The sequence below is a fragment of the Gavia stellata genome, chromosome 2 (genome assembly GCF_030936135.1).
Source record: "Gavia stellata isolate bGavSte3 chromosome 2, bGavSte3.hap2, whole genome shotgun sequence".
Classification (NCBI taxonomy): domain Eukaryota; kingdom Metazoa; phylum Chordata; class Aves; order Gaviiformes; family Gaviidae; genus Gavia; species Gavia stellata.
In genome coordinates, this window is record NC_082595.1 from 37,570,983 (window position 1) to 37,596,911 (window position 25,929).

The following is a 25,929-nucleotide window of genomic DNA, read 5'->3' on the forward strand; positions in this document are numbered from 1 at the left end:
CAACAGCTCACCCAGCTGATAAAAGCTACCCACACCTGTAACAAACCAAGGATTTGTGGATTAAGAGGAGATACAAGACTTCAGAATAAAGCCAAATATTAAAAGCAAGTTCTCTGCTTTATAAGTAAGTAAGTTATTCATTTTAAGGTCTAAAGCTGTAACAGGAATATGTAAACTTGCACTAATGCTTACAAGTACAGTTTTAAGTAAGTCATCTGTTTGTAATAGCAAGCCAAACAAAAGAATCTAAATAGATCTAGTGTTGCAGGCTGTTTCTTCTAATTGCTAACCACTTGTAACTTCTCCCCCTTTTCTGAGACTGGTATCAATTGGGAGGTGGGGCGGAAATCAAAGTCCAGGATCAGAAATCAGTTTTAAAAGCTCTTAACAGTAAATTCTTGGTTTTGCCAAACAGAACACAAAAATAATCTTAACTGGTTTTCCTCTTGGCCACAGAAATGCCATGCAGACCATTCCTTGTTTGCAGTACTTGTGTTCAAGCAGAAAGTTATTTCAGACTCTCTATCCCTTACATAATAGGTAGTGTCAGGAATTGCACATCACCTTATTTCCTCAGGAGAGGATTAAGGGGATACCTTAATTCTATTATCACTTCTGCGGTGTAAGATGCTTCTTACACATCCTGAACTTGACAAAACATTGACTACTGCAATGAAAGAGAAGCTTAGTCCAGCTAGGTTAGCTTAGCAGTCTTAGGCAAACATTGGAAAAAAGTTTAAAATGTGACACAACCCCATAGATTTATTTTCAGAAAAAAAACCCTTCACCAACAACTCCTAAAATAAACCATTTATTGAGAAAAAACTTTTTTTAAAATGTTATTAATCAGCCTTGTGCATAACAAATCTGAAGCTTGCCAAAAACAAATAAACAAAAAACCAGTAAAAGTTCACAGTCAGTGCACTCAACAGATTAAAAAACAAGGTCCATAACGCCTGATAACACTACAGCATTTTTCTGAACCTAAAGAGTTCAAAAATACTACATATTAACATTACAGTTCTCAATCAAATGAGAAACAGGAGAAAGAACAGAAAAGGTATGGTCCATATACAGTAGTAATGGCACTTTCACTGAAACATGCAGCTTCTTCCAACTTGCAGACACTGTCACATGAGCAACATGTGCCAAGTAAAACATACAGGAGCAGCAGAGAAAGTGACGCTTGTCACTTGTGCAGTCTTCGTAAGTTCAACTTTTATACTGTTTCTCAGTACAGTCTTTATGTAAATATTACATACAGTAGTGATTAAAAGATATCTTGCCAGAATAAAAAAGACCAGAGATTGAATAACTTCATTCTTCATCTGTGCAAACCTGTGAAGAGGACAAAAGGCAATTAATTCAATTGTCTCCCTACTGCAGCACGAACATGAGAACAGATTAATTTCTTTAGCATCTTTATAGCTTTCTTCTTTCTCCCTTGTTATACAGATAATGAATTACAACTATTTATATATGAATACTGATGTTTCCATTGCCACCACGCAACTCTTACGTGCCTAAAAAAGTGTTCTGCCTCTGTGATGGATGGGGTTTGGCTACAGTTGCACTGATGAGAGGGATGGGTACAATGATCCCAAACACGCTGTTACTGAACCAGAGTACCAAAGTGAACAACTTTATGCTGGAAAATGGGACAGAATTCAATAACCTACTGTGCTCCTACTTCTTCAAAAAAGTAGTTACTGATACACCTAAATTTGTAGCTGTGAATATTTGGTTTAATTCTTTGCTTAAAAATAGGCAAAATTCATGCAAGAACTGCAGATTGTTATGCCAATTCCCAGAGAAACATTCAACATGAACTTAACATGAAGTATGAACTTAAAAGAAAAGCAGACCCTTGCACTGAAGGATGGTAGAGTTCTCAAGCATGTGCTTGTTTCACTTTTTATGGAGGGGACCCTTACCTCTATATTATAGAAGTCTGTGCATATGTACTTGCTAAAGTTTTAGGCACATAGCCCTTCAGATCCAATTAACTACCACTGAGTTGAAGTTTGACAAGTCTTTTTAACATAAAGATAATGCATCTCTAAACAGCAGTGAAAGTTTATTGCATGGTGCACACCAGGCTCTTTTAGTCAAACGTTTGCTAGCAACATCACACGTGCTTTTGAAAAGTTGCCAAATCTTGCCTTCTGGACAGCATCAACTTGATGTCAGCCTCCCACCATGACACAAAAGCCCTGCGGCACAGCTGCAGATGATGAAGCCAACTAAAAGCTGTTCCCCAGCTACAGTCTTTGTAGCCAAAGCCATGAGACAAACCTTGACAAAAGGATGATCGAGGAGCTGGCTGGCTGTCCACCTCATCTTTGGGTCACTTTCCAGGCAGTGGCAAAGGAAGTCTTTCCCTTCTGGGCTCACTTTGTCAGGAATAGGAGGCTTATGACCCATCCCCACTTTATACATGATCTGGAAGTTGTGCTCATATTCGTGCCAGGGCCTCTGCAACAGGCAAACAGAATTGCTAAGTGCCAGGTTTACCCAGTAACTTGCTATCCAATAGAGCATATATTTCTGTACCCCAGGAAATTAAAAACCACCCCAGTACTTGCAGACTTAAGTGTGACAAATTGCTGGGAGTGGGACAAGAATTTGCAGAAAAACTGCTGAGAATGGCTTGCACTCATTCAATACATGATACATCCCTACCTTGCCAGTGACCATCTCTATAACAACACAGCCCAGGCTCCAGATGTCTGCTGCACGTCCGTGGCCTTCTCCTTTCGCTCTAGTAATTACTTCTGGAGCCATGTACGCTTTGAAACAACACATATGATGTCATCAGTTCATACAGCCAAAAGAACAGTATACATTAAGTGATTAACGGGGCAAACCGAATAGTTTTTAATACATCTGTCATGAATTACCACTCAGCTTTTCTTCCTAAGTTTTGTCATTTGCTGGCTTCTTGTTCTTTGACACATTTGCAGCATAACTGTCTTTCAGTTTGAAAAGTGATAGTGAAAATGCTGTTACAGTACATGCTTTCAGTTATTTTCATTTTTCAAAAACAGATTAAGCAGCTGTTCAGTAAGAACAGTACTGTTTCAGTAAGGCTGCAGAGAAAGATATAACCCCAGAAAACACAAGCTCCAGCATCTTTATAGTTACCAGACAAGTACAATTTGATCTTTCCAGTTACATCATTCACTGATTGTTTTGGCTTCTGGATGTAATGCACATCTAACTAGCTAAGGTAAAATCAAGTCTCCGCGAAACATACCATTTTACTCCAGCCCAGACTTCTGGCAGAGGTATCTTCTTTTATGGTAACTAGACTAGTATCTGCCTAGCATATGCTTCCTTACCTGCAGTCCCCAAAGTACTGTTCACTTCTCCAGGCATTGTCTGGGTGTTGTTCTTCAGTTTCACTGAACAGCCGAAGTCTCCTAGTTTAATCAGTCCAGATGAGGTAAGAAAGATGTTGGCTCCTAGGAAACACAACAAAAAACAGTAACACTTGTTAAACTAGTGCTTAATTGAGGAATGAGGGCTTCTCGATATACTTTTGGAAGTTACACAGTAGATAATAGCAGAATTTTCACGTAGCTCTTTACCTGTGGATTAAGTGGGAATACGGTAGCATTAAAGATGTTCCCCAAAGGGTACATTACCATTAGCTAATGGGATTTTTGTTGGGTTTGTGTTAACACTAAGTGTACTGGAAGTTGACAACAAGAAGTGTTAAAAACACAAAGCAGTATGGCAGGCAAACACATCAGCTTTCCATACATGCTCGCTATGAAATTAGTCCTCCATGAAGTTACAAATTCCAGTGCTTATCTTTGTGAGCACTGCAAAAAAAGACCTGTCCTGAAGGAGGTTCCGGGCAGAGGCCATGGCTGCATACCTCCCACTAGCCATATTTTCAGTTCTGCTGAGTCAAGGCAGATGATACCATACAGCTGTGTCATCACGTCAGACTTGCAAAATGGAACTTATAGCATTTTATTACATGTACTACCAAATGCCCACTCCTACTGTGGTCTACTTCCAGAAGAATTTCTGGAGGAGGGCTACTGTTATAATAGCTGGCTACACTGCCAGCTTACACTGGAAAAAAAAAAATAAAAAAATCGCCGTAACATAGTTGAAAATCTCAAGGGGAATCTGCAGTTGGTTTCAAGTCACTTGCTCTACACAACACTGCAAAATAAGCCAAGTGGTTTTGATAACCAGTGGTTTTCTTTCGTTCAGCATCCTGCCAAAACACATGTTGACAGCCAACAGAAAACAGGCAGAGCAGAAGGAGCCCACTATACATGTCAGGCCAAATCCTGGGTTCTGCAAGTATCACAATGAAAACACAAGTAGGTTGCAAGAGTCACCTGGCAGAATTACAGCTTGAGCTGTGATCTCTCTTGAGGAAAGATGAATGGCTTGCGCAGAACAAAACTGTACGCCTACTCTAGGAGTAGGCAAATGTTGGGGGGCTCTGTTACACATAGCCTTTTCCCATGTCACACAGAAGATTCTTTCAAAAATGGCTCATCTGAATACAACCTTCAGAAGTTTCTCACTTTTGTTCCACCTTGAACATAGGCCAGTGCAGGAATTCTTGGCTGCTCCTCCTTTGTGTTATGTTCTCTTAGTTAATGACTTTTTCCAGTTACCTTGGCCAGGCATCCCCAAGATACTCATGGAAAATAAAGAGAATCCTCAAAAAGCTCAAGTCAAAAAAAGGCAGTGCAGGTCAATGATGCCAAAACCCCGTCCATTTCTCAAAGGGCTTCTCTAACGACTATGAGAATGGTTGATAACTAAAGCAAGATTTATTTACTCCAAGATGTGTTGCATAGAACTGCACTATAAAAGGGGGAGAGAAATCATTAACAGAAATAAATTCCAACCTTTAATTACTGTAAGCCTTTTACAAATTCTGAAAGAAGAATAAAATTTCAGTGAATACAACTCTTCTGCACATTGTGTCCATAAGTTTTCCACTCCTGGCACTGAGGTGCCTGCACATACTCAAGATCAGAATTCTTTGTGTGGGTTCCGCAGTTTGCCATCAGAGGGACATATGTGTGCAGTCACCCTGCAATCACAGGCACATGTTAATGGAGCTGGGTAGACCATCCCTCAGTTCCTTGAATAAAAGAGAATCCAGAAACAGACCAAAGCAGTACAAGAAGGCAGCTCGATGGGGCACTAAATATGGGCAATGCATGAGAAGGGTGACACTTACGTTGTCAGCAACTTTTTCCTTTGAACTATTGCCCACAGCTTTTCTTTTTCTAATGATTTTCAAGCAATTACTTGTCATATAGAAAGTAGATGCACTTAGCCCACACAAAGAGCTTGGGAAAAATGGCCATCACCAGCAAACACTTTCACAAGGATGTTTTGGAAACCTATATTCCCATTCCTCAAGAAAGCAACATGCATATTTCATGGAAGGCTACAGAGTGGTTTCTGACTACTGCAATGGGTGGAAACTGGCAGAGCTGAAGTGCAACAATCTCTCCTTTGACTGAATCTAAAACTAGTTTAATACAGTTCAGAACCTACTTACAAGGCCCTTCAAACCAAAGTTTTTCCTTTTAAAAAGGTAATGACTTCGGCATAAATGTTACTGTGAAAGTCTCTGTTTCGGAGAACAAGACCAAGCTCTATAAGGAGTCTTTAAAAAGGGTCATCTTGTTAGATGAAACCTGCACAGAATCCAGCAGGACCCGGGCAAGAGAAGAGGAGACAAAAGGGCAGTTGTTTTGAGGATGATTGGTCCTTTTTACCTTTGACAGTTAACGTGACTGGGAATGTAACAAAATTCCTAACATATCTGCACAGTTAATAAGCAAAATAAAACTGGAGGCCATGGCTGAAACAGCAAAAAGGCACAACATACCCATCTGTTCCTTCTCTCCTCCTACACATACACTATCAAAAGCATCTTCATTGGATGTGCTTGGCAGAGGCAAGAGGTAGCCCAGTTCTGCACAGCCCTACTGCCATTTATACCACAAGACATTCTGGGCAGACTGAAAACAAAGAGCAAACGTCAAACGTGGTACCCTTGTTAGAGGAAACAATAGCCATGGCCCAAAGCATTTAAACTGAAGCTTCATGCCCTGTATCTCTGTGCCAAGTCAGCCCCATATTAAGCGCACTGAAAACTGCACTAGCGTGATATTCCAAAGGTGCTGGTGTAAATACTGTGAGTTCAAGGAGCAGTACCAAAAGACCCACTAAAGACTGTGGCATAATTCCACAAAGAGGGGCAGCTCATAGACATTCCTCAGCCAGTACTTAAGCAGTGCAGCAGCCAAATTCATTCAAGAAACAAGCAGGCCAAATGCTACCCTTTGATGAGAAAAATCATCTTTAGCATCCTCTTTTACTCAGTCTTTTAGAAAGTGTGACACATGCCCATAGTCTCCTGTTGAACAGCCTTCCATCTCTTGTTGAATGACCTTCCTTCCCTTGTGCTCATCATGAAGACAGGAAGGCAGGAATGGCAGAAATTTTGAGCTAACAACAAAGTTAACAAGAAGACAATATCACTTTGGTGAAGACTTCCTGGCCTGGAGCGTCTTATTCACAGCTTTCTGATTTACTGAAGCTTCAGATAAAATCACTTCATTTTCTGTATTCATTCTGAAAACGCAATCCGAGCACTTCAGGAACATGCCCTTCTCTCCCAGAGAGAAAGCACCAGGCATGACCTCAGTGATTAATTCCTCTCAATTCAGCACTTGCAAGACCACGCTTGGAGTGCCGTGTCTTGTTTTTGGGCTTCCCAGTACAAGACAAACATTGACATCCGGGAGCAAACACAGCAGAGGGGCATCAAGATAGTCTGAGGGCTGGTGCACAGAATGGACAAGGAGAGGCTGAGGCTGAGAGATGGGTTTGTTTAGCTTGAAGGGAAGACTGGGGGAGGGGTGGGGGGAATTTATTGCTGTTTTCAGATGGAAAGAGACTTTTTCTTCAAAGGCACACTGTGAAAGGATATGGGGCAACAGACAAAAGTAGCAACCTCTGCAAATTCCAGGGAGGTATCAGGAAAAAATTTTTCACAATGGGAATAGGTCAGTCATTGGGATGGTGCCCAGAGAAAAGGTAATCTCCATCCCTGGAGATATGGGTGTCTCAACTACACAAGGTCCTAAGCAATCTGATCTAATTTGACATTGGATCTGATACTGAGGTTGGCCCTGTTTTGAACAGAGGGCTCAACCAGAGATGTCCAGAGGTTCCCTTCAGCATTAAATATTCCATCAATCATTGAGAAGAACAGCTTCCTTGCAAAAAGTGAAGTAATTATAATTGAGCAATCTGAGCTTAGCCACAGGGGTAAAATCTAATACCCAGAATAGAGATTAAAAAAGTATCCCAAAAGACTTCATCACCTGCTACATACTAGCACCAACTACTCTACACATTGATGCAGACTAATAAAAACCAGTGCAGCCGAGTGTAACAACCAGCCAACACTACCCTCAGTTTGCTCACACAACTATGGGTTGAAAAAGGATTCAAGGCAGCCGTGCCTTGCTTCATCTTTTACACTCACAAAACTGGATGCCATAATAGCATCTGAAAGACAATGGTGGTACAAGTGGACACTACTAACCGAAAGACACAATTTTTGAGCACAAGGTACTTGCAGACACCAACTGCCAGACACATAAACAATTACTCTAAGAACTGGTTATCTGCTGCTGAAAGAAACAGATCCACAGTGATGTTTAGCAAACTGGCCGTGAGAGATCTAGTGTGATCTGACAGTGAGATTTCCATAGGAAAGCAGTTTTAACAGTGTGAATGACTTACTATCATTCTTCTCTATCAGAAAAATAAGAGTACCTGACAACGTAAGAGATAAAGTAAAACCAGAGTTTTCTTTACTGCTGTTAACCTGAAAACTTGGGGATACAATGTTAGCATAAAAGGAGACAGAGAGCAAGAAACTTGTCATGTAACATCAGGCATCCTTTATAAAAATACCCTCTGTGGTCTGGCTTCATATTCTGTCATTAAGTTTTGGGAAGGTCTATACATAGGTATGTCTGCAGTGACCCTCTGTTTATAGCTGCTGTTGTTCTCAAGGAACACCCCAACATTTGGTATGAGGAACCTGTTGCAACAGAAATGCCCTCAGATAACATAGCATTACAGTTCTGTTAAACAGCTCTTCTTACTTCACTGCATTTCCCTGATGAGAGGAAGACCTATTTGGAAACATATCCAGAAATCAGCAATGACAGAGCAGCACAAAAGAAATCCCTGTCAGCCAGCCTTGGATTTTGATCACAATGAGCTTCCAGGAGAGCATAATCCAGGTAAGCAGAACCTGGATATGGAACGATCAAGAAAAGGGCAAGGAGGGCACTGTGAAAAGCATGGAGAGAAATCCACAACTGGAGAGAAACCTTTGGTCAGGAAGGAGAACCAGAAAAGGCAAGATTGCTGGGGAATGGGAGTGAAGGAAAGTGTTTTCTAGGAAAAAAAGCCAAAACTGACTCAAGAGTGGCCTACCTGGGTGGGAGGCCTCTCGATCGTAGATAGTTCTTTTCCCAAATGAGAAGCACGAGGCCAAAGGACCAAGAGCAACAGGGAACCTCCTACACTGCTGCGGTGATTCAAAACCCTGTGAGCAAGAGGGACATAGAAACCCAGCATCGTTGGGTTGCACTGCCTTGTCATAAAATGAGCATTCACAGGGCATATTGTGTGCATTGTTTCCCCTACCTTCTGTTAAGTTTCTGCCATAGGTGAGCAAAATACACTAGACTAACAAAAACAAGATAACTAGACATGAAGGATGTTCTTGGAAGGCATAGGAAAAGAAAAATGAATGTGAAATGTGGACTGACACTGACTGCCTTAAGCAAATGCCAAAACCAACCCCCCTTCAGTTATTCAGTTTCAGTCTACTCATTTTGTAAGCAAAAGCTGAGAGCCAGGCATGAGTAGATAAATGTATGATACAAAAAAACCACTAGGTAAGTAATTTTACCATATTCCTTTAACTTCTTTTAACAAGGCTTATATTACTATGTTTAATCAACCATTCCTCTGAAATCCTAAAAGTCTCCTGGAAAATGAGAATCACAAGGAAAAGTTCTGATGAACAACTCTAGCACTGTACACTGCTTGTCAGCTCCCAGAAACACCACTGTTTCTTGCATAGATGAGAAAAAAAAACACCATTACATAACTCAGTATATTAGTACTAGAAATACAAGTGCCAAAATTTGAGTTTGGATGAACCCCCAACAATCTTAACCTCTACAGAAACTACATAAATCATAGGCAGAATTTTTTAGTTTGCAGTGCCAACTGTGAACATTTTTGATGTACTGCACTTAAAAAGGAGCATGTACCTAGCCAGTAACTTGTAAATTGAAAAATAAGTGGAAGGCTTGATACAATTAATGGCTGCATAGATAATGTGCGCTAAATCTGTAAGTATGTCCCCCATCACTTCTCCCCACCCTCATCTACAACACTGAAACAACATTACCTTTTCTCGTTAACATTACCTTTAATGTCTCGATGAACAATACCATGTTCATGTAGTACATTGATAGCAACCGTGATTTGCTTTGAGTAGAGCCTAATGACATGCTCCTGAAGGCCCAGTTTTGATACCTCCTCCAGAGTGCCCTCATCACAGTACTCCATGAAGATGTACATTTCTTCCTGTTGTGGGAACCAAACCAGATTTCATTGGTTTTAATTTTTTTAATTTTTTTTTTTTAAAAACACTGAATTAGGATCAAGTTTTCCTTCCATCCTTCATTGTTTGTGAAAAGAGTAATGGAAGTACCTCTTACCATGGAATAGCTAATAAATCATCTCTTCAGAACTCTATTCTCTTGGGCATGCTTCAACCTAACATAATCTATTGCACAGCTATGGAAAAATCTCTGCTACATGTCTATCTGCATCATTTGTATGTAACTGATACTATTTGGTGGTATAAAATATGTTACTTTGGCACCGATCAAAAATCACTCTGGAAATCTTGTAGTTATATTATGCAGAAATACAAAACAATCTTTTGCATATTTAGGAAAAAAGGTAAAATGGTGTTTTGGGCTTCTTTGTTTGTTTTTCTTCCTTTCTCTCCCAGTTCCTGCAATATCATGTGTTGATTGCTTGGGGAGGGCAAGTTTTCTGTTGTTGTCTGTGGCTTGAACAAGCATGCCAACTCTAACTCACCTTAAGGAAAAGTTAGATTCTTGCTCCCTTTCTCTGTCTCCAAGCCCAGCCAATTTCAGCCAGACTTAATTCATACAAAAAGATGGCAAAGACACTAAGCTCTTAGAACCAGCCTGAGAAACCAATGACCCAGTGGGACAAACACTGAAAGTTGTGTCCCCAAGTAAAGATATGCAGACAGAAAACTGCCTTTGTCCCCTTCCAAACCAGCAATGGGTCAGCAAATCAACCCATTCATATTGGGCAAATCAGTCAAAACCACACACCACTTTCCAGCCAGACACCAGGCATCCTCTTCCCACCTCACTGGGTATAGATACAGGAAGGCCTGACTCACAGGGGAGGTGGGAAGGGCACGTGGGAAGCAGAGAGTAATAAAAAGTAGGGTATCTCAGCACGCAACTCTGGAATCCAGCTCCATAAGAAAACCAGGCTTCAATACTTCTGCTGCTCAAGCAAGAGAACTCGTTTTTCCTTTGAGATGCTAGCTGAATTCCAAAAAGATCTGCTGCCTTAAAGTACTTATCTGGCATCAAGATTCAAACGCCAGCACAAAATTTTTCCTGGAATCAATATTGGTACAAACTTTGCTAACAGTGAAGGGTTTTAGGACATCTAGTCTTTATCTACATGCAAAAGTTACCACACCATATATGATATAGCTTGCTTTTAGAGCACTTGAACAGACTAGCAGCATAGAATAGCTCCAGCATTACTAGCTCTATGCACTTATTGCAAACCTTCTCTGTTTATGTACCAGTTCCGAAAGATTTCTCCAAACTATGTTTCAAAGGCCTCAACATTCAGAGGAAAAAAGACACACTACAATTCACAGAGATATCCAGACAATTAGGCTAAACTAGAATGTTCTCAAGTAAAACCTCCATGATCCAAAGCTTCTTAAAAAGTTTCTCTCTGCCCTATAAAAAAGCCCCAATAATTTGTTTTCTTACCCTATGTAGCTCCACACCAAAATAACGAACAAGATTAGGATGTTTGATGCCTTCAAAAATCTTCAGTTCATCGGCTGTTTCTTTGATAGTTTTATGATCATTAGGTTGAAATCTTATCTGCAAGAAAGATTTTTCATTATTTTGCCACTATTTCAAATTACTAAGGAACAAAAAAACCAAAAACCACCATCCTAAACCCAAAAAACAGCTAAAAAGCTTTTTTTTCCCCTAATTAACATCATCATCATCACACAAAAAGCCTCCATCCCCAATCTTAAGCAAAAAAGAACACCAAACTATTTTTGGAAAATTACATACAAATATAATGATTTATAAACTTTATAAGAGCAAAATGCTGTTACTTAAATGTATAAATACACACATGTGTGCACATACATATCTCTTCTGAGCTTGTCTTCTAGCTTAAATGTGGTAGATAGATGCAGTACAAGAGAATCTGAAAGTAACATCAGTGAGAGCTATCATTCAAGAAAGACTAGTTGCCAGGTACTTCATCAACCGAGAATCTAAGGGATTTTTTTCAGGGGTTTCTTCATTGAGAATGAGGCAGCTGCAAGGAAAAGGTATGGCACGGAACAAATACAATCATAAAGGTTTTGATGAAAGAGACAGGTTTTCATTAGTTCTCCTACAATACGCTGTGATGGATTTTTCATGGAGGAAAAAATTATCAAGTCTTCTGAAAAAGTGATTTAAAGCTTCTATTCACACAAAGACAAGCAAAATGCTTAGCAAGATATGGAAGATGCTACTTCTACCATACTGGTAGAAAGAAGAAACTTCATTAATTGAGTACAGGACAAATGCTAGAGAAATAAATGCACATATTTTACCTTTAGTTGCTAGGATATGATTGTTTTGTTCTGTGTAACAATCCCAGGATACAGTTTGTACTCAAACAGTGGTAAAATTAAATACATGGAGATTACAAAAAGGTGACAAATGACATTCAAGTATTTTAAGTATTTCCTAACACTTCAAAGTTGCAACTCTATGTATTTGTACTAAAGCTTGTTCACTATAATTTGTAGAGATTTTAATGACTGTGGTTGAGACAGTAAAGCCTGAAGAAATCTCAGGGGGCGGGGGGAATGCAATGTTTTCAACCAGCTTAAAATAAATAAAATCTTCTCCCAAGGTACTCTTAAGCAAATCCAGAAAAGCCTTTTATTTGAAAGTTGCAAACAGTTTGCATTTAAGCCCACAGTGAGGAGGTGGGGAATGTTTATTGGTGAAATAATTGTAGAAGTTAAAAATACTACAGGAAGAGGCAGCATATTGTATATTTAGCCTACTAGTGAAGAGTCTGTCAAACAAGGTCCATTTAACTTATTTGAACTTCTGCAAAAGAGTACACACATGCTAATCTGTAAAAACCACCTGCATCTAGAAAGCAACTTTGAATTCCAGAAGCAGAAAGTGCTACTGATGGGGGGAAAAAATGCTATTTCATTGGGATGAAAAAAAACCCAAACCGCCAAACACCACCAACAAAATAATTTCAAGTGCTGGTATTAGTTAGTGAATAAGTATGGTAAAAGAAGTTAAGCACAAGCCCACTCTTGCTTTTCCACACCTTTGAGATCACATACATATTGTGTGTGTGGAAGAACTGCCTCATAAAATGTAACTGTTCTAGCATCAAATGACTGACACGATAACTGTTGTGAACAGCCGATGCTTGCAGTTGTCTGAAGATGTAGAAATGCCATAAAACTAAACAATACAAGTATTTTAAAAAACAAAGTGCTGTAGGGAAAACGGATCTCTACGCCCACACAGCTTTACTTACTTCTATCCTGAAAATTAAATTTTCTGTACCCACCAGGTTAGTCAGTTTTGTGACTCAGCCTAGCTCACTTAAACTATAGGAGAAGCTGAAAAACATCTGATGTGACACTTCCTATCTTTTGCTCTAAGGAATGAAGAAAAAAGGAATACAATGCGAGATGACATATTGCAAAGTAAAATACAAATCTGTGCACAGTCTTCACTAATCAGAAAAGTCTTTCCAAAATAATTTAAGATCTCTTAATGGGAGTTCACACATATTAAGCAAGCATTCACTAAGTTCAAAACATCCCTATAAGATCAGTTAAAAAAACCCAAACAAACATTATTCAATTTACATACAATTAAATTGAAAGTTGTAAACTGAAAAGAAAAAGCTTAAGAAACTTCAGGAGTAACAAGCAACAATAGCAGATGTGGCTACATAAAGAAACAACTTGTCTTCCCATCCTTTCCCAGTTAGCTAACAACAGTGTTCAGAAATCCTTAATGCCTGCTAAGTCATGCATTTGGTTTGGAAAAAAAACAAGGGCAGCAGTGATTCTTGTATACAGAGTACTCACTTCCTTCATAGCCATCAGCTCTCCAGTGTCAACACTGATACAGGTATAGACCTTCCCATACTGGCCTTCACCTGCAGAATTAAAATAAATTAAGAAAAATTAATTACACTACATTCAATAAGCAACATGTACATCAACTGCAATAAGAAAACATCCCTGAAAACTGAGCTTGCCAAGGTTATTTACCTTTATTTTCATTTAAAAGTTCAAGTAGCTTTTATCCTGTAACACCTAATACTACATTCATAGTCCTGAATTCAAGCTGATTAAAAGTAAAAGCATTATATTACAGGCTGACCTGAAAGAAAACTTCTCATGAATATGAGGATTTTCCCCACAAATCCCAAAACAGAGAGGAAACAATGATCATATGGGGGAAACAACAATATTGGTGAATTAAACAAATCCCAAAGTTTGTGCTCATTTCCATTCCAAAAGCAGAACTCAAACATTTTATAGGGCTAAACACATGCAGGAATCACAGGATCATACCTAAGTAATTGTCCTAACCAAATCCTTCTCCTCCTTTGTTTCTTGTTATTTAACCAGTGAAAACTTCACTGAAGTTCTACATAAAGGAAATCCTAGCTGCAACAGTATTTTGTATTTTAACATTCTGATTTCAGTAAAGCTGATACTACCTACGCAGAAACACAAGATTTCAAAAGATAGTCTTAGATTTCCTTCAGAAATATTAAGCTTGGTATTTTAGCTTGATAAAAAAAAGGTATAATGAACGTACCAATTTTGTTTCCTCTCTGCCACTTGAAAGTCACTTTTCTCAAACCTACATGCATGACATTATCATAAGATTTCGGTGTGTCACAAACTTGGCCAATGATGTTCTTCCTCCTCATCTCTCTGTATCTCCTTTCTTCAAACAACTGCACAGACTTTTGAACAACTTCAATCGGTGCTTGCTTGGATGCAGTGTCTAAAAAGAGTGAACAATTTCCTTGATTGAGAAATATTCTCTGTGTTTTTATTTTGTTACCTTTTGATATTACGTGAAGTGACCTGAGATACAAGACAACTATTTTGTGAGTCTAATTTAAGATGTAGGAAAAGAATAAAACATTTTAGCAATCACATACAAAACTATCACTTATGAATCACATATGAAACTGAAGTAAAATGAGAATACTGATACTTCTCTAATTATCTCTTACTTGATTCAAGGAAATTAGATGTATGAAATGCAACACACTTGTCTGCATTTGGCCTGTAACTGACCACCAATAGATAGTGGAAATATGTTAGGGTCATTAAGAGCACCAAGGAAAGAAGGACATATAAGGTTTTGCTCTACAGAGATACGAGAGGTTTCTTGGAAAACTCATAGCATCTGTTATTTCAAAGATTTAGAGGTATTAGGTAACTCCAGCTTTCAAGTCTTATCATGAAACAGAATCCTAGTGAGTAAGGCCGGAAGAAATCTCAGGGGGGCATCAATTTATGCCCTCCTTGTAAAGCACAAAAATTACACATTTGTCACTGTTGACAGCCAGTAGTGTAACCTGTTTCTAACAGCCTCCAAAAGATGGAGATACTCATACTCCCAAATGATACATACTACTGCCCACCTATAAGTAATACCACTTCATGTACACTAAATCTGCCTTGCTGTAGTCGTAAACCAAAATCTTTCTCTTATTCACAGTGGACAGTAAAACCAGTTCCCTTTGCAGCAGTCTTCTAGATATTTTCAAGTTCTCCCCTCATTCTTCTTTTCTAGTTTAAACAAACTCAATTCCGGCAGTGTTTGTGTTCCGAACAAAAAATAAGCCTTCTAGATTTCAGAACAAATTTTGCTGTTCTTCCTGTGTTCTGTCTGAGCCACATGATGAGACACCAATTTTTATGTTACACAAAACTTTTTTCTAATGTTTCATGAGGTTCCACCCTGCCAGAATATATGCAAGCAAGCTACATGTATGTATCTGTACAGTATAGGAGTCTGAGAAGTAATCAAGTTACTTTAAGTTTCATGAAAATAAGCAGCAGGACAGAGAGGAAGGGGCTCCATAATAGCCTTGAATTTGGGAAACAGTGTAGGATCACACACTCTTAGACACCCAAAATAAGAAAATCCCACGCTGGGGAGAGATTCTTAGGAAGTGAGGAAGTGCTTCCTACTGTCATGCAAGTCATAATTGGGCACTGAATAGGGACAGCAAACTTCTGCAGTTCCTATAGTAATAAATGTATTCATTTTGTAGAAAACTGCTAGTATCCTTCAGAAACTGAAAAGATGTAACTTTCATGAAGTTTAATTGCTCCTACCTCAGAGAGTACACCTTGTGATTTTGTTAGCAGTATCTTCTATCTGCAATCAGGATTTTATTTTTTCCCCTTCCTATGTACAAAGCTGTGAAAACCTCTTCACCATCAGCATTACGATTCAACCTTTTATTACAGCACTAGTTTAACAGACATTACATTATAGTGACTCCTAAACACCTACCTTTGGTCTGGTTGATTAAAGTTCTGAGCTCCCAACTCCGCCGGGACGAGCCACTTGAATCTCCTTTTGGATACGATGGTTCTAGAGAAATAATACTGTGAGCATAGAAGTGGCTTTATCTCATATTAAGGATTATGCCACTATATTCAGCAGAAGCCGAGATCTTACATAGCAAGACTAATACACCCTACAAGTATATGATGCAACTATATAGCAATGTATGTTCTTGAATTCAAAAATAACTTATCTTTAGAAAACAAATTATGAAAGCTATTCTGAAATAGGAATTAATTTATATAGAAACCGAGATCTCCTTTCACAATTGAGGGAAGCACTTCAAGTCAGGGCACTCAGAGTCAAATATGTAAGAAATCTGCAGCAAAACAACCTTCTAGGGTTCCTCAGAAAAAGACCTCTACTCATTCCAACCTAAGCCAGTTTCCCATTCATACAGATACATAAAAAAGGGAATAAGCATGAGGCAGACAATATTTTCAACATCTGCTTAAAAAAACAAACCAAAAAAATCCCCCACATCTCTTAGTATAAATTTTTAAGGCATTTCTTTCTTTGAAATCCACTTCATTTTGCAGGAAGACCACAGCATCAACTCTACTTTGCTTGGGATTTTGTACTTCATTTTAATTTGCACAGAACACACTACCTTAATAATCAATGTTTCAAGGTATTTGTTGTAATAAATACCGCGTATACGGTATACGGGGCTGGGGAAACCTGAAGGAGGAGCCCTGATCAGGACATCAAGTCACACACCCTGTCCCTTCTTCTAGGATTCAACTAACAGCAAGTATTTGTAAGATGACTACTGCAGTGGTAGTTAAAGAACGGGATAGAAAATTCTTCACTGTCCTGATGGGTCCAGTTCATACCTCAGTAACATAACCATATACATCAAATGGTGTATATAATTCAGCAACCATGTTACTCATTTCATTTTGAACACTGTAACTTAGTAAGACACCAGGAAAATTCCTTCAGGTACAATTCAGAAACAATATGAAAGCCAAGAGAATAGTGGATATGTCTGAAAACAGAACTTACTCCGACAATATAAGCCTAAAAGTTAAAAATCTAAGATTTTTGAATGCGAAAAGGTGAAAAACAAATTTTGGAAAAGGTAAGAACAGGGAACAGAGCGCAATATGTTAATGACATAAATCATCTGCACATCCAGGTCACAATCTGCTACTGTTACAATCACCTTCTCGCTCTTCAGTGGGACTGGAGTGACGACTAAGGGATCTGAACTGCAACTCAGCTGCTATTGAAGCCAGTCGATCATTTTCAGGGACACTGGAACCCCTGTTGAAAAGAGCCATTGTACTTATTAACTTAGCATTACACTAAATAACTACTAGTGACAATTTAACTGCAGTTTTAAAGTGAACCTCTGAAGCCTAGGACATGAACCATGAAAGTAACATGAAAGAAAAACTGATGCTGAGAGGTAAACTGAAAACCCTTTCTACGCTATTTTTTCGCCCAAACAAACACTTTTTGTATAATTTTAGTTATGCCACTCTATGAAAAAACCCTGAGCTTCAAAACCATAAACTACTTGAAACTGTTACTTGCCCTTAACAACAGAATCCATTTAAATGACCTGTAACAGACTACTAAGCTGCTGCAGGATTTGGATATACAATCAGAAGTGATTCAGCTGGGTGATAATGTGAGCCATAGTATCAGATGAAGGGTGGTAACTGAATTCGTATGCTCCTAGTGCACTGCACATACAGTTACAGTCCATAGTCATTAAGTCAAAACTAATGGGAAGAGCCACAAGCCAGCTGACAGGAAAGACAATGTTAAATGACATCAGCTTGACTGCTTGGAGGCCCTAGCTCCTCCAAACAGCACAGAGTAGAATTAGACACTTCAGAGTAAGATCCAGATGAATAAGCATGCTGAACAGAAAGAGAAACAACACTGTGCACACACAAAGTGCACACACCTATGAGAGGACTTCCCTATAGCCCTAAAGTTGCTTCTGAATTGTATCCAATTATTACCTAATAATAGTTAAAAAGAGAGAGAGAAGGGGGAAAAAAAGACACCATCTTCACAGCCGAGAACAGCAGTCAAAACCCAAGGCACCCTATTCCCATACAAATGTTCTCAATACGATGTTTGCTTTGCACCCCCTACTACTACTGCGATCTTTTAAGTTTGAGGAGGAACTGAAACTGAACTAGTAAAAATCCTCAGTACTCTTCAGAAAGTTGAAGTTTTAATCAGCAAGAAGGCTGAGGTTATTCTCAGCACATACAGAGCAACAATTCTAGATGCACAAAGAGCTTAAAAACAAGCAAGGCTAAACCACCTCTAAAATAAGGTAGTAGCTGAACAGAGGACCTTAAGTATCACAACTTTGAATGCAGGTGTCTAAAATCTATTTCAGGCCCATCTTAGCCACAGATCTTTTATCGTGTGTGTCCAGAAAGATTGTGTGCATGTTATTAGGTAAAGAAGTAGAGTAAAAGAGAAGGTGGCTTGCTAAATTTCTGCTCCAGTCCTGGATAAATATAAAATGATGAACAATAACCCCAGCTAGCTCAGAAATTAAACATTTATAAAGGTCATTAGTATGAACATATGTAAATGTATAACTATCAGAAAACTCAATGTAAACAACCAGGTATTGCTGTTTTGGATTTTACTTTCTAGTTATAGTAAACTGATTTTTTTGTTTGTTTGTTTGTTTGTTTAAAAAAGAAAAACTTTAACAGAACTATGGTGGCATTTGTGCACTATGCACTGCCTAGTACAATTCATTTATCAAGTTCCTACATTCAACTTCGTAGGCATTAAATGTCTATAAAATCATGTCATAAATGTCTAAAGAGTTTCTGGAAAGTGTACAGTTTTTCTGTTTCTGTGCTATTCCAGCAGCTGGACCCCACCTCTTGCATACAAAACCACAAAACACTTTCTTGATCCAACAGATTCCATTTCTCTTTTGGAGCACAAATAAATGAAATCCATAATTAAGACTGCAATGTGTTAAAATTTGCAACTTTCTTTTAACTATACTAAAACCAAAAACTCGCTACAAATATATTACGTTCTAATATTTTGCCTTCCTCAATAAACAAAACCCCTAAAAACCCCAACAGCCTCCAAAACTCTGTCTCTACTTTAGTAATTTTTTTCTTCAAGTTTCTTCCTAGGTAATAAAAGGGGTTAAAGAAAACTTAAAAATCCAGGCAGTGCATAAAAAAAATAATCATGGGGTATTTTATTAACAACCATTAGAAAAACAGTTAAAAACTGAGAGCTCTAAGAAAAATACAAGTCTTTGAAAACCAGGCCTAGTCAATTAGACTAAAATGTTGCATTCGCATCAACTTTCATGTTACAATCCATTAAAGTATTACGTGTTTGTGAATAAGAAGTAGAATTCTCATTTCTTTTCTTCCTAATGACTATTGTCTTGAACTAGAAGAAACTGTCAAAATGCCAGCCTTCACACTTTGATCAATATTTGTGTAGGACACACATGCAGTAAACATTATAAGAATATATCACTGTATTCAAGTGTGTCACATTATAAACCTGAAAGTTGCACTGAGTGGTATAAAATCACAACAAAGCCTACAGGTATTAAAAACTAGCCTCCTATCTCCCTCTTGAAAAATTAACTAACTTCAAAGATACACCTTGGCTCAAAGTGCTGTACGTACTCTAGAAAAAATCCCCTTCGTATATTGTGTAAAGACTAATTATCAAATAAACAAGTTCTGCATTTTCAAAATCATAAATACTAATTAAACATCACCCCGTCAGCTTATAAAGCTGCCAGAACCTCTCAGTGAAAATTCTCTAGAATGTTACTTACTTGAAAGAGCTTTTCAAGCGCATAGTGCTGCAGACTACTGCCTACTCTGTCTTTTTCAACAGGGGGCTTAAATCAAGCATGAATGATACATAATAAATACATGTAGTTTGAATGACAAAAATTCAGGATGTATTTTCAACCAAGAAAAAGGGCCCAGACTTACAAGCTGTACATCTAGAGGCTACTGTAGGGTGCAAGTCACATCTTATAATAAAAATAAACTGAAAAGACTTGCAGGAAAGATTTTTTTTACATAAAAAGTGGTAACTTAATTCCCTCTTAATACACACTTCTGCTGTGCATCTGGTAACAAATCTACCAACCATGATGGTTTGCTAACAAATAAAAATTATATATTAAAAAATAAATAATTCACAATCATGTAATATTTAAGTTCACTTTGATCACCATCAATCTGTTGTTCTTTCACTACCAGTTCTTTTCTCTACAGTTATGTGATACAGTCAGATCATGTGTTTCCATTCGTATGAATCTCTTGTACACAAGAGCTTTTGGTACTCTGCAGTAGAAATAAGAATCCAAAAAGCTGTCTAGAAACCCTAAGATAATACCATTGTGTGAATAGCGGGATCTTCACAGTCAGGGGTGGGGGCGGTGGGGGGGGGGAGAAATTAAAAAAAGAGTAAACTTAGAGAACTCAGGAGACATGTGAATGGCCTGACTGTGGTACGGGAAGAAAGAACACCAACAGTCTGAAATACAACAGCCAAATCAGAGGCCAAAAAGCAAGAAAGATACCAACACAGGTCTGCCAAAAAATTCACTCGCAACCTCTGCAAACAGATGTTAGCAGGAGTGGTTTCTGTTACATATCCTGATACAGGAATGGTTTCTTTCATATTAAGTTTATTCTGCACAGCCCTAAGAAGCCAAAGGTGTAGCAAGAAATAAAATAATCCTCCTGAAATCTTATGTGTTTAATTCTGTGTTTGCCACTATATAGTATTTCAAAATATTTATGGCAGATGATAACAATATCAAAACTCTTAGTTAACATAAAAAAATACCCTTGGGCTTATTCACATGTTACAGTCATCTTAGTGCAAAGTGTTAGTTATCAATACTAATTATTTAGTAAAGTTATACCAATGAACTGACTGGCACATGTTAATTTCATGGACATTTTTACTGAGCAAATTTGTATCTATGTCAGAACCACATGCTTTAACTACTATATTGTTCAGACATTTTAAATCTGAAAGCGGTCTTATCGTCTGTTTCCAAGACGTAAGATTTTGCTCAAGTCAAACATGAATGAAGGAGCCAGTGGAAGACATGATGGGACGGAAAAGCACAGTGCAAATCATCTACTAGGATGCAAGTATGCAGAAACAGTTATATGGGTCATGTAAGTAGAATGAGGCTGCTATGTCATGGAGCGGAGCTACCTGGTATCATTTGCACTGCTGACAGGTTTGGGTTGAGCTGAGTCGCTACCGATGGGAGAGGGGCGACTGACAGCAACGCTGCAATGGTTCCGTGCATCACAAGGGACACTCCGCGTGCTGTGGCAAGAAGAAAAACTTCAGGAAACAGTTTAAAAAAAGTATGGAGTTGAAAGTTTATTTTAAAAATAAAATTTTGAAGTGTGCATAATGAGGCCTGATTTTAAAAATTTTTCAAGTACATAAAGTCTTTTATGTGTAATAATTCTGGGTCTCAGAAGCTCCAGGGGCTGTCAATACGTACAATAACAATAATTTTCAAAATAAAAATCTCCAAATCTTTAGAGTAGTACTAGTTTCTGCCAACAGCTAAAGCAACCTTAAAAAAAAAAAAAAAGTCAAGTGTAGAGTTTGAGATGTGCTGATCTTCTTGAAAATAAGGCCTTCTGTTTGTGTAAAAATATGCATGACGAAGTTTATTTTGAAATTTTTCAAAACTATTTTTGCATTAATTCTAATGTCAACTCTTTCACAGGGAAGCAAAAACATCCATTGTTTTAAGCTTCTTCACAGCAGGTTGGTGATGACGCAGAAATGCCACCATATTCCAGAATGCTCATTTTTAAGTCTTATCTATGCTAAACTACAGAAAGCATTATCACGGGCATGTGCAGAGACACTCTAAGTGGGAAAGGAAATAAAAGTCTTGTTAATGAGCAGTTTTCACTGAATTAGAGCTTGTTATGTTGAAGCATTGTTTTCAGGAAAGACAAAGGGGATAAGGATGACTTCAAAGTGAGAAAGCATGCACCAATAAAAACTGTAAAATAAAGAGGGGGTGGGGGGAAAAAAAGAAACTATATTGTCCTTTAAAGCACACTGATAAAATTTATATCACTGACATGTTAATTTTTTCTACCTGCTTTGCCGTCAACAGGAAAGAAAAGGTGTTCCACTTACTGACAGTCAGCATAGCCAAGAGAGGATAAACCAGTTTAGAACTCTGTACTAAAACTAAATACCTGAAGCCTTCAGGTGTGGGGATGATAAGATGAGGATTTGGGGGATCACTATGGCACCGAGGTACTTTTACAGGACGGGGACTGTTTCGATGAATAGCTGCAAACATAAAAAAGGTAGCATATTTACTCAGATGTCAGAAAAACTGTTAGGGCCATTTCAAGACACAAAATTAAAACAAATTCCTATTTTACAGAGTTAAGTGTGAACTGGCACATATTTTCTTATTGTTTAAGAAAAATCCAAATTATTGCAATTTTAAATAAATCAATTGTATGTATTAACATTATTCATATTATTGTATCATGTAACTCATCTATAAAATAATGAAAATTCTCCAGAGAATTAAAAACTAGCAATTAGAAGATGTAGTTTTAGTGAAGTAAGTACACATCTTCATTATTTCAACTTCACAGATTAAAGGTGATTTGTAATCTTATTGCAAAATAAATATTAACAAACCAAATAATAATTAAAAAGCAAACAGCATTATTATGTTCCTCTTGCATCAGAGTTAGTTTTCTCAAACAATAACAGAAAGCCAAATGAGCTGGGGAAAAAACCCACATGACAGTTTTACCCACACTAATGGCCCCCATGACAGTCTGCCCCAAGAAGTGGTATAAAGGGACAAGGTCAAGCCTAAATGAGCCATCATTGTCGTCATGCCTAGCTCATTCAGTTCCCAGAAGAGTAGTCTGCAGCGTCTTCCCCTTCCCTCAGCCCCTCCTTAATTAGCCATAAAAATACTGTGGCAGTCACATCACAAGACAGCTGATTGCCCATCAAAACGTGTGTCAGTACTTTCTGCCAGGCTACATTAATCACAGTGAGCTGAGTTTCTGCATTGCTTGCACTACCAGGACAAGTAAAAGATACGTACCAGGGCCAGGTGTTGGTTGTCCTTTTGTAATTGGCAAGGACACTAGCAGAAGACCCAGAAGGCAGAATCTAACCCAAACTTGGGTAGATACAGCCTGTTTCACAAAGCAAAAAGACAGGACAAAACACCAGGAGAGCCCCAACTATGTGCCTACAGGCAGCAGCATGAACACAACTGTATCCTCAGCTTTGGGAAAAGTGGTAAAGGTCACAGTGGGTTTAAGTCCCTCAACATGGTATGCAAATGGAACTAGAAATTCTCATTTTTCCCCTGATCACGAGATAGAAAGGGGTATCTGCAATATTTGCAGCCAGGATACAGTTTATGTTTAGTTATGTTTATTTCACATGTATTAAAGTTTCAGCCTGCTGTTCAAGTCTGCGCCACTCATCTGTCTCACCCCCTCCCTGTGCCTCTGAGCCAAAAGCTGTCAAGTAATTTAGTTTGTGCGATCTGCTGTGTCTGCAATAGCATTTATAAGAGTTTCAGTTCTTTGGGATCGTCATGCTAGTGATTTGCCTAAAATGGGCCTTCCTCTGAACAACAGTATCAAATGTTAATGTACAGGTTTTACATCCCAGTACAGAACTTGCCTAAAATTTATTTTAGCCTATGCTTCTTTCCAAAGGATTGGACTGACTTTCATTGTGAAAGGTTTCTCAGCTATAGGAGTTTCTCAACAAAATTATATCAAAACTGAAACTCTCCTGAAATACTGAAAAACCTCCTCTTGCCAGAGTCAAATTACAGTCCCTTCATGTCTTCTGCCATTAACCCTGTCCAGGAAGTGGACATGAGAAAGAAAGGACGACGACATGGTATTTTGAAAGTTAAACCAGTCCATGGACTTGGGAGGTGGAAGAGAGAAACAGTGCTGAGAAAGAGATATGTAAAAGGGAAACACAGCTAAGGAAACACCCTTTTATCAAGCTGAACAATTAAATATGTTGATTTCACTCTAATGCCAAAGATATTTTTTTACACTATGATAAATTTTGTGATATTGGAGAACTATTTCCCACAGCTCTACCATCAAGCCCCGAGGTATAACACCTCTGTACCTCAATATTTATATAAAGTCTGTCAGAAGTGTAAATATCTGCAGTGCCACAATGAAATTTTGGGAGAGAGAGCTGTAACTGCCTCCTTAAAGTTATAATAACTTCTTTAGCCAACCTTTAAAAAAAAAAAAAGAAATCACAATCCTTTTCCAGAAGATCTGCAAACTTCACAGGGATTCAAGGACAAAATTAGAGGAAAGCACTTGTAAAGCTTTTAAATTTCTTGAGTAAAACTACCACGTATTTACACTTTATCAGGCAATAATGGTTTCACATCAACAATCATGAAAAGCTTAAAAATACTTTTGTTATTTATAGCATTTTAAGATTACTTTACAATCAAAATTCTGTAATAATAGCAGCAAAGCTCCAGAACAAATGCCAGTAACTTCTGCCTTACCAAGGTACAAACCTGTAACAGGACTGTGAGGTTTTCCAATAACATGGCCAATGCACTCATTCATCAGAGCTTGTAAACTCTAGAAAAGACAAACAGAAAAAGTTGTCGTGTTTTATAAGAGAGTTGATAGTCATATGGTAAAGCTCACAGTAATAAAATTACACTGGTTAAGTATGTAATCTGCCAAGTAAGCACCCCCGCATTCCATCAAGTATATTAAACTTCTGGATCCACATTAGCGTTTTGACTTCATTGATTTTTTTTTTTAAGCCAGAAGTCTTAGTCATGTCTTGCCTTTTAACCTTGTCAAAATTATGTAACCATAAGAACTGAACAATGATATATCATAAAGAATACTATATAATATAAAGCTAGTGAAACTTAAAAGATATCCATTGTTAATAAAATTAAAAATCAAGCTTGCTAGAAAAAGCAGCAACAACCTCCTCTGCCCTCCCTCTCCCAACCCCAAGAAGAAACACCCGAAGAAAATGGGTGAGAGTATGACAGCCTGAACCACAAGTCTGTAAAACAACAAATATGAAGCACTGCATATTAGAAGAAATACACTTTCATTATCTACCCATGAAGTTAGCAAAACTTTCACAGAAGGGTGTTTAATAGTTAAACCACTGAACTGGGGCTTAGGCAATCTGAGACTAATTACCGGGTGTACTATTCACTGCATATGTAACCTTGGACAAATTATTAGATCTTCCTCTGGTTCTATTTATTTGTCAGAACACCAAGGATAAAATATGCCTCCACAACAAAGAATTAAAATTATGTTCTTAGGTACAGTTGCTATGAAGGCCACTTCTATACACCAGTCATTCAGACTATTCAAAATTTCTTCCAGAAATTCAGAAACTTAGTGAAGAACAGGAACTTGAAGCTAGATTAACAAAAAAAAAACCACCACCAAAAAAAACCCCCAAGTGTTTAGCCTGTGATTGGCGTATCTTATCAACCCAGACTGAGCTAGAATCTTAGCTTTAGATCTAGACTGCGCTTCTTCTATGACATCAGGTATTATTTAAATAAGAGATTAGGACTGATATACGCATTTCTAGGTGAAATGCTGTGACCTGTGTTATACAGGAGTCAGATTAATCAAAGTGGCTTCAAGTGATGCTCTCTAAAACTGAAATCCAGTTTAAGAAAGCAAAAGTTCAGAAACGCAGTTAAGGTTTTGGTTTCCTCCCTTTCCCTCCTACTTGTTCAAAGTCTGACTTCACTCCATCTTAAACAACACTGGCTCTGAATTCTCTTCTCTGTACATGTGAAACCTCTGTCATAGAAACA

General features: G+C 38.1%; 1 protein-coding gene across 1 annotated transcript in view; it reads right to left on the reverse strand.

The window, feature by feature from the left end:
* Nucleotides 1–801: 801 nt before the first annotated feature.
* MAP3K4 (mitogen-activated protein kinase kinase kinase 4) overlaps nucleotides 802–25,929 on the reverse strand; it is a 75,484-nt gene continuing 50,356 nt past the window's right edge. Inside the window, exons 15-27 of the mRNA XM_059828090.1 lie at nucleotides 24,637–24,703; nucleotides 22,283–22,379; nucleotides 21,264–21,380; nucleotides 17,218–17,318; nucleotides 15,996–16,076; nucleotides 14,274–14,465; nucleotides 13,532–13,602; nucleotides 11,157–11,273; nucleotides 9,522–9,681; nucleotides 3,342–3,464; nucleotides 2,683–2,789; nucleotides 2,296–2,475; nucleotides 802–1,338 (exon numbers count right to left, since the gene is read on the reverse strand). Of these exons, the coding sequence (XP_059684073.1) occupies nucleotides 1,318–1,338; nucleotides 2,296–2,475; nucleotides 2,683–2,789; nucleotides 3,342–3,464; nucleotides 9,522–9,681; nucleotides 11,157–11,273; nucleotides 13,532–13,602; nucleotides 14,274–14,465; nucleotides 15,996–16,076; nucleotides 17,218–17,318; nucleotides 21,264–21,380; nucleotides 22,283–22,379; nucleotides 24,637–24,703 (1,434 nt within the window). The 3' untranslated portion in view covers nucleotides 802–1,317. The remainder of the gene's footprint in view (nucleotides 1,339–2,295; nucleotides 2,476–2,682; nucleotides 2,790–3,341; nucleotides 3,465–9,521; nucleotides 9,682–11,156; nucleotides 11,274–13,531; nucleotides 13,603–14,273; nucleotides 14,466–15,995; nucleotides 16,077–17,217; nucleotides 17,319–21,263; nucleotides 21,381–22,282; nucleotides 22,380–24,636; nucleotides 24,704–25,929) is intronic.